Consider the following 9,006-nt stretch of genomic DNA (forward strand, 5'->3'; position numbering starts at 1 on the left):
AGAGAATGAAGTAAATTAGCTTACCTGCCCTTCCACTACACTGCTTTTTTTTTTCTCATATTCTGCAGAAGAATATTAGAGCAATTTTGACCCAGTTCTTGATGCAGAAGGTTCGAGGGGGAAAAAAAAAAATCCCTCCCATGAGTTTTAAGGGTGGATATGCAACAAAGAATATGCAACAGATACGCAATCGTACATCAGGATGATCGCTTGACATCTTTGCTCTGACAGAAAGAAGGCAATACATCATGTCAGAGCTCTTTGCTGATCTCGTGTGTTTTGAGATCCTAGGTGAAAACAGCATTACCAAAAAAAAAAAAAAAAATTGTTTTAAACCGTAGTATGGCTCTTTATTTCCCCCTTGTAAAACACGTAGAAAGTGAGGGATGCAGTTTATAGAGGGGAGGGATGGAGAGTCTTAAAAAACCTCAGCTGATGGAAACCAACTGGAATTACTGTATTTAAATCAAGCTGCTGACAGAAAGTCTAGGTGTTTAAAATACAGTAATCCTTTCTTTACATTAAGACCAGGAATAAAATTATGCCTTTAGCGGTATTTGGCAACTAAGAAAACCAACTTACTTTCTCATTAACCTTCCGCTTATCAGCCACAGCATATGCAAACAAATCCAATTAGGGAAACTCAGCGACGGTTAGAAAGCAGCCTTCTACACAGGGACCTTACTGCTCTGCAGTGCCTTCAGGAGCCAAACCAGCACTCTTGGCTCACTGAAAAATGTCACAGGCAGTTGCCCATACATATATATATGCATATATAATATAGCACATATATACACACACATACACATCTAAATATTTGTGCATGTGTGTGTAAAAACACAGATACTGGTGAGCATTCAGCGGTTTTTTTTCCAAGGCAGGAGTTAAACACAACCATCTGAAAGACTGAGCCACATGAAGTCTCTTTCAGTATTCAACCCTGCAATCGCCTTCCTGATTAAACTCTGGAAAAAACCCCAAAAACCAAAACTCCCTCTTCTCTCGCCATTAGTTTCAACTCATTTGCTAAACTGTGCCTTTCCTGTTACTCCAGCTAATAAATCCCCAACAGATCCATATCACAAACGACTGTAGGCATCAAAATTTTCGCTGTAACACTCCTGCAGCAATACGGAAAGGACAGGAGGGATCACTGTCCAGATGGAAAAGCCAGGCAAGAAACCTGTTGCCCAACGCAAAGCAAACAAAAATGTTTCCCTAATTCTCATTCTCCAAGGAGAGCCGTGCAACTCAAAGAGTAATTCTTGCCCATCAGATAGACAAAAATCAAAAGACAGGAGAAAGAGCCAAGATGCTAGATGCAGCCAGCTCTGTGAAAACGGCGTTACTCAAGGGGCCACAGTCCTTTAGCTGCTGCCGTGAGAAAGTTTTTCTGCCAAATACCACATTCAGCCTGTGGCTCTTTGAGAGCAAATGTGAAGTGTGCCAGGTACCGCTGTAAGGTCTTCAGGGGTCTCCCTCCCTTCTCTTTCTACAAGACAGAAAAATGAACCCTGACATATTCTGGGCATGAAATCCACAGACTAACAGTAAGATTCCCTGAAATACAGACTGCCGAGATAAAGCATGAATCTCAAAGTCTTTTAAAGCTTATTCAGGGCTGACAAATAAAATGAGTTAGAGACTACAATTCTCTGCATTATCTGAAGCAAGTTACCTACTACTCTCCTCAGTCTTAAGGCTCCCCTGGCAATCAATCTTTGCTGAAACTTGCAGGATCCAAAAGTCAATTTCTTCCCTTCTATTGCATCAATTTAACCCCAGAACAATACTATCACCATTTTTAGTCTGTAATATCATCCACTCACTTTTCCTTCAACACCCCCTCCCCAAAGCCAGAAGGAACAGTAAGTGTCTAGGACACTGGTGACTGGAGACAGCTCTACCTGAACAGATCCAACAGTATACCACAGCTCTACATTACAATCTAGTTTGACAGTGTGCGACTAGAAGAGATAGAGCTTGTTCCAGTAGCTTATTGGATCAGTCCTCTGGAGAAAAGAAATGCCAGAGAAATGATAAAATGAAAGCTGCCGTGTCCAGGTTCCAGGCAGCACGTACAGAGGCTGTAAATCCTCTGTACTTCTCTGCCGTGACTATATGGAGATCCACCACAGAGCCACTAAACCAAGTGCCAGGCTACTCGCTTCCACGTTGGCCCCCATACTGTGTTAGCCGACGTGCCATCTTCTGAGCTGTCCCCTTTCATGCCACAGAGGAATGGCAAAAAAAGCCTGTCAGCAGTACGTTCTCCTCCATTTCTTTGTTGGTGGAAGATTGTGGCATTGAATACATGCTGGTTGAAGTACAGTGCAACTCACCTTCCGGAGTCACACTATAAAGCCAGGCACCCTGGATTTGTAGGATAGCTACAGTGAGCACAGAGTTGAAGACAGTGCCTCTCCTCTTATCAGTGCTGCCTTCCAGCAGAAAAGGATGAACAAGAAGCTAAAAGTAGCACACAAGGTCAAAAGTACCCTGGCTTCCCACTGATGGCTAGCAAACAAGTGACACGACCGAGGAGGTGAAAAAGTCTTAGCCATTACTCTCCCCAAGCAGGACAAGAAATTAAGCTTCTTCCGTATGCTTAATGGGGCAAATACTGCTTCTGATACCTTGTGGACAGCATCCCTTGGAGAACCCTAGTGCTTGGGCCAATACAAATTGCACTGAGATTCACCACCTGTGAGATGACATTATTCTTCAACGTCTGGCCTAGACTGGAATGAGGTTAGCGTACTGGCTAGTGCCCCGTGGCACGCCCCGAGCTGCCGGGGCTCCTGCTGACCCTGCCGGGCAGTCAGATCTAGGGCAGTGAAGGCAGGGGAGTTGCAAGTCATGTCTCCAGGACTTGCCTGCACACAAGTGACACTGGAATTCACATCTTTGACCTGAAAGAGAGGATGGAAAGCAAGCAAGGAAGCTATGGTGGGCCGTACATGAGGCATCAGTAAAAAACAGCTCACTCTGGAACTGGTGACATCAAGATGTCTACGTACAACGCCACGCAGAAGCCAAAACCTTTATGTGAAAGGGATGAAAATGCAAAGAAGCCAACGATGGAGGACTGAGGGTTCAGCTTCATCCCAGATCTCCTTCTGCATTAACTTGGGCCACTCCCTACCTTTAACCCAAGGCACAGGATTTAGATGCAGGAGGCAGATTCTGGGCTGGGAAGAGAGGACAGGGGAAACAAGAGCATTTTGTCAGCTTTTCTGAACTGCTCAAGGCTGTCAAGTGAATCACTGACAACCTAGGAAGTTTTAACCCTGGGAGGCGAGAGTTTTTCTTGGAAGAAATTAAAAAAACCAAACAACAAACAAAGCAATTCAGATTCCCTAATCTACACATTTCAGTCATAGGCAGTATCAAAGCTGCATGGTAATTGCTAAATCTGAACCTGCACCATGTGAGACAAACCAATGACTTGTCACTAGTCTAAGATTCACCTTTACTTTAATATTTAATATCTGGCAGTAAGTGATCTTAATTTTTACATAAATGTGTTTCATTATATGTAGTCAAAATATGGACTTCGTATATAAAATAATTTGACACGTGAATTAAAAATACTGTATGAAAATTAACTTGGAAAGTAATTGCTCTGCAGAATCAGAATATATTATGGATAGAAGTCATCAGTTACGGGAAGGTCAAATTTGCATTCAGCTTATTAAAAAGAGAGATTTTTATACAGGTTATGGGAAGGGTATCCATTCTGCAGTTGTAGAATCACAGAACCACTTAGGTTGGAAAACATCTTTAAGATCATCGAGTCCAGCTGTTAACCCAGCACTGCCAAGTCCACCACTAAACCACATCCCTAAGTGCCACATCTACATGGCTTTTAAATCCTTCCAGGGATGGTGACTCCACTACTTCCATGGGCAGCCTGTTCCAGGGCTTGACAACCCTTTCGGTGAAGGAATTTTTCCTGATATCCAATCTAAACCTCTCCTGGTGCCTCTTGAGGCTGTTTCCTCTCGTCCTATTGCTTGTTACTTGGGAGAAGAGACTGATGCTCATATGCTTTCCCATTTCTTTGGGGAAGAATTTATTGACAACTTGGTAAAATAAATTCATACCATTCAATAGAGAAGCTGCAAAGAAAACAGAACTAGATAGCTAGTGGTATTAAAAGTCTTATCCTTTGATAATTGTTTCAACACCTACTTATTTAACTAATAAAAAATGAGTTTCAAATATTCTGCAGTATAGAATAGCTTCGAAGATCCTGAAAATCCCAGTCCCCGCCTGCAACACGAGGATCAAAACTCAGAAGAAAAATCCACTTTTTAGTTCTTTTTTAATAACCACTCGTATCTTTTTGTTTTGCTGTTTTACACAGAGAATGAAGTCACTTAAAATCTGTCCCCTTGACCAGTTCTGACAAGACTTCACATTACATGAAGTACCCGCTTGGATTATGATGCAGTGATATGCAACAGCCCCAAGATTTTTAGATACTACTGTTTATTGATGTTAGTGAAGAACAAGAATTATGTCTCAGAACACCAAATCTCCCATTTAATAGAGAGGGAACTAGCCCCCAGATTCTCACCACCACTTTTTTTTTGTTGGACCTGAATTACCAAACTGTTTTTCTCACAGAAGTAATCTTAGAGCATGCAACCTGGCAATTAAAATCAGAGGCATAATTTGTCTAGACCTCCGTTATACAACTCAGAATTTTCTCTAGAGAGTGTGCAAGTGAGGCTACAGCTACAGAAATGGCTTTATGCTTTGACAATCTCATTAGTACAATCCCTGAACAGCTTCAGCATAAAACACAAAAAGACAAAAGTTTGTTCCTTCATAATGTATTAAATGGCATTACCATCCTTAATGATGAAGGCTGTGGTAGCTTTACAAAGCACATGTTTTATTAAACGACAGTATCTCATGCCAAAACGATCTACAGGCATACCATACAACATTTTCCTACTTACATCTCAAATCATCAGGGCTCCTAACGGGCCCTGAAAGCCACAAGCTACCTTACAGGCTTGGACACGGACTTCTGGAAGCATGTAGGCTGCACAGCAACTCCCTCAAGGAAAGAGGGAGTATAGAGCTTCATCATCATTCCGCTCGGCGAGGCAACTGCTCTGAAGCACACACCCCTGAGCCTAAGCAAACGTTAAGGATTCCAGCACAGAGTCCAAGCCTTAATTATAAGCCAGCCTCTGTGCTGTGGCAGGGTAACTGGTGGACCCTGGAACTGAATCCTTTCATGCTTGCTAATGCACTGAAACGTGGTGCTAAGTTAACACTTCTAATTATTTGATTATATAGGGAATAATTTTGCTACTAATATACAATGTCAAGGGACATTTTAATAACAGACCCGTTAGTCCTGTCTATAACATACAAAGCGATTTCTAACCCTGTTTTAGCAACTCCTGATACAATTCCACATACAGTTTGTGTAACTACATATATAAAATATACATATGCTGATACACAAACACATGTATGTGCATGCGTTTGCTCTGTTGAGACACCCAACAATGAAGGTCGTCTACATCCTGCACTACTGCATTTCCTCCTACCATAAGACCAGCTGCCAAACACTTCAGCGCTTCTCCGTGTGAGAAATTGCTAGATCAATGAAAAAGCAGTACCCCATTATGCACTGAGTCAGTAGGGATGTACAGCTCTAGCTCTCTATTCATGATCTGCTAGTAGGCATATTTGCTTACATAACTAATAAGCTCAAACACAATTTCTTCCATGTAAATACCAGATCAGTTCTGCAGTGTTTACTACTTTCACCAGTTCACTGTTTGCCAAGTGATTTATCTTCATTAACACAAATGCTAAAACTTTATCTAGGTCAGAATTTAAAGCGCTGCAGCCCATCTCACAACGTAAAACTTAATTTCATTCCAGTTGCATCAGCTAAAAAGACATTTCACTGCTTTCCCCAATTCAAAAGCAACTCATCATCCACCAGAAATAGCTAGCTTTGGCTGTGCAAGAACATTTTTGCTCACACTTTCAGTGCCGTCCAACAGAGTGGGAGCACCAGTTTACATTGTCTCACTGTGCAGTGGAAACATTTTAAGCCATCCCATTCCTCCTTGACTGGTTTTCCCACATTCTTTCACTGAATCAGTATCAGAAACAGTCCTCAGACCTGCGTTTCCCCAACTTTTTGGTTCATGCCATAATCCCTTTAATCTAAACACCAAATATGGATTATCAAGAATCCAAGAAGGTATGATTCTGTACCCACAAAGCTTCTTCAGTTATTCCTCTTTTCTAAGGGAAAGGCTCCAAGTAATTTGCTGCAAGGTCAGGAAACCTTCTTGAACCTCAGTCAAGAAGTCGACCCTGAGATGTTGCTTGCTGTGTACGGACTACAAATGTCCCTCTGACACCCTTTGCAAAGGCTTCCCAATGTATAGGGAAGTCCCATTTCCACAACAGTGCCCTAAACCAGAAATAACTCTCAGGGCTGACTGCAGACAACACATTACTCACCTGTTTTACATTGTATCCTGCTTTTGCACTAGTTTCAATGAACATTACATTCAGCTCTTTGGCTTTTCTTTCTCCTTCCTCAATGGACACTTGTCTGGGGAAGATAACACAAAATTAGTAAAAAAACAAACAAACAAACAGACAAACACCTTTAAAATTAAGATTTTTGTCTTCAACCCGAGGAGCTGGCTGCTACATCACAGTTCTGAAAGCATTTAGTGTTTTTTCCTGCATACAGATGCCACATGCTGAGCACAGTTGTAGACAAGTATCACCATTTCGTTGTACCAGATGGACTTTGACAGCACACCTGGCTCCCGAAGTAGAACTCAGTTTTCCAGTGGAACAGCTAAGTGGGTCAACTAGACTCCTCCAAAGCCCTGTCCAGGAAGCTATGCTTTTATGCCTGAACAATTATCAATCAATCGACTCTAATATGCAATAACAATTGTCAACTTGCAGCCTACCAAACTATTTTAACGAAGTACCGAGTATAACCACCTTGTATCAGATGAATTTTGTCCTGTCTTGCCCTGTCTAGGGGCAATTATTAACACCCATTAAGGAGTCTGCTGCAGCCAAAACCAGGGGAAGCTTTGGTTCAAGAACTGCCAAAGAAAAATTCTGAGGGGCACATGTGTGCATAAACAATTCTTAATAAGATGTTCTAAATCTGAAGCAAGGGTCACAAGTGAAGCTATCCTGAGGAACCAGGGATTTCAATCAAACCCAGAATGCCTCCCCTTCATGCTTTTGTTTTACCGTAATGACCTTTCACTTATTTGTGTTAAGAAATACCATAAAGCCAGAACAAGCAGAGTACACAGTGCAGCAAAAGCTCAAGATGTACAACTTCCAATAAAAATATTTAAGTTTGCCAACTTAGGAAAGACCCTGAAGAGTTTTAAAAGGGAAGATTACTCACACCTACCATTTATGTAAGCAAAACCAATCTTTTATCTAAGCATGAAAATTTCTAACGGCTTTAGCTTATTCATTCACTGATGCAGGTTGTAGTTAACACTCCATTCTCTCCTGACATCTGAACAAGTTGGGTGACAGTTTCTCAAGCTCATTCACAGCATCGTGCTACAAACTTGTGCTTAACCACATGAAAGAAGTTTTAAAATTGAGATTTCTCTAGTCACAGCCCTCTGCAGCATAGTTAAAACAAGCTTAAGCATTTTGGGGGGGGGGGAAGAGAAAAGGTGTTTTTTTAAAATAGTTGTCTAGGAGAAAACAGCAGCAGTTTTAAAAAAGCATTTGAAAGAGGAGTTATTCCTTCATACCTCTTATCTGCTAGATCTGTTTTATTTCCCACCAGCATAATGATGACATCACTGCCCCTTTCCGTTCTGACATCATCGATCCATTTTGTTGTTTGCTGGAACGAGTTTACATCTAACAGAGAACAGTGGAGAGGATCATCACTGCAGGTATTCTTCACAGATCACTGGTAAATACATCTTTAAGTCTCAAATGAAAGCGTCATATTCTCTGGAATTGGCATAATAGGGTGATGAAGAATCAGCCAGTGAAACCCTAAGTCTCCCACACTGAAGTATATGAAAACTTTGGCATTAACTTCAACTGGGCTAGTACTTCATTACAGGTGAATTCGAAGCCAGGGAGTGAACTGAGTTGATCTATAATGTGGTTTTAGATCTGTAATTTTTACAGTGTCTAAAATGAGACGTCCTATCACTCCAATTTAGACCACTTTTTTTTTAAGTTCAACATAAAATATTTATATAGAGAATGGGAATTAATGTGATATTGCATTCTACACTGCTCATGACTTGTGCATCTACAGCAACAGGTTCCTACAGTTTCACTGCTTCTCAAAAGTACTTAATAACCAGCTACACATTTGGTACAGCTTAATCACTTCTTACTTGCTAGGTTCAGGACTTTCTCTAGGAAATATCACAGTTATACAACATACTTGCAACTCCTGTATCATTGAACACTGAGTTCAAAACAGTTTCCAAATCATTTGCATAGAACCAGAAATACCAATTTAGCCTACCCACACGACATTTTTTCTTAACGATACATCCTTAAAAGCTGCAAGATAGGAATTTTAGGATGCTATCCTGATCTAATGAGATGTTATATTGTTTGAAAAGTTGCATCCTGCAAGGAAAAACGACTTGTACAGAAGCTGCCATGGAGCTCAGCATTTGCCAGTTAGCTACACAAAGAGCATCTGAGTTGCCAAAGTAGTTCGCAGTACTTAAAGGTGGGGCTCTGCAGCAGTTCCTGACAAGTATTGATTTTTTTTAATGGCTTCTACTGCATAGTAATATATTGTATGCTAGACAGTCAAGACTTGATCATTTGCCAGTGTCTTAATTCTTCTCTTTACTACTTGGTAACATTGAATTCGCTAGGTCAGTAAAAAAAATTTGAAAGTTTATCGCTAACCTGTAATTTTAGCTCAAATGAAAGTGCTATTTTTAACAATTAAAGCTTTTGTAGGTAAAGTCCATATTCCTG

The 9,006-nt window shown here is 41.0% G+C and overlaps 1 protein-coding gene across 2 annotated transcripts in view; it reads right to left on the minus strand.

The window, feature by feature from the left end:
- RAB6A (RAB6A, member RAS oncogene family) overlaps nt 1-9,006 on the minus strand; it is a 21,734-nt gene that overhangs the window by 5,467 nt on the left and 7,261 nt on the right. For both annotated transcript variants that reach the window (XM_010289432.1, XM_010289433.1), the window contains exons 4-5: nt 7,797-7,908; nt 6,508-6,601 (exon numbers count right to left, since the gene is read on the minus strand). In XM_010289432.1, coding sequence (XP_010287734.1) covers nt 6,508-6,601; nt 7,797-7,908 — 206 coding nt within the window. The remainder of the gene's footprint in view (nt 1-6,507; nt 6,602-7,796; nt 7,909-9,006) is intronic.

This window comes from Phaethon lepturus, unplaced genomic scaffold, assembly GCF_000687285.1.
Source record: "Phaethon lepturus isolate BGI_N335 unplaced genomic scaffold, ASM68728v1 scaffold6366, whole genome shotgun sequence".
Lineage (NCBI taxonomy): Eukaryota > Metazoa > Chordata > Aves > Phaethontiformes > Phaethontidae > Phaethon > Phaethon lepturus.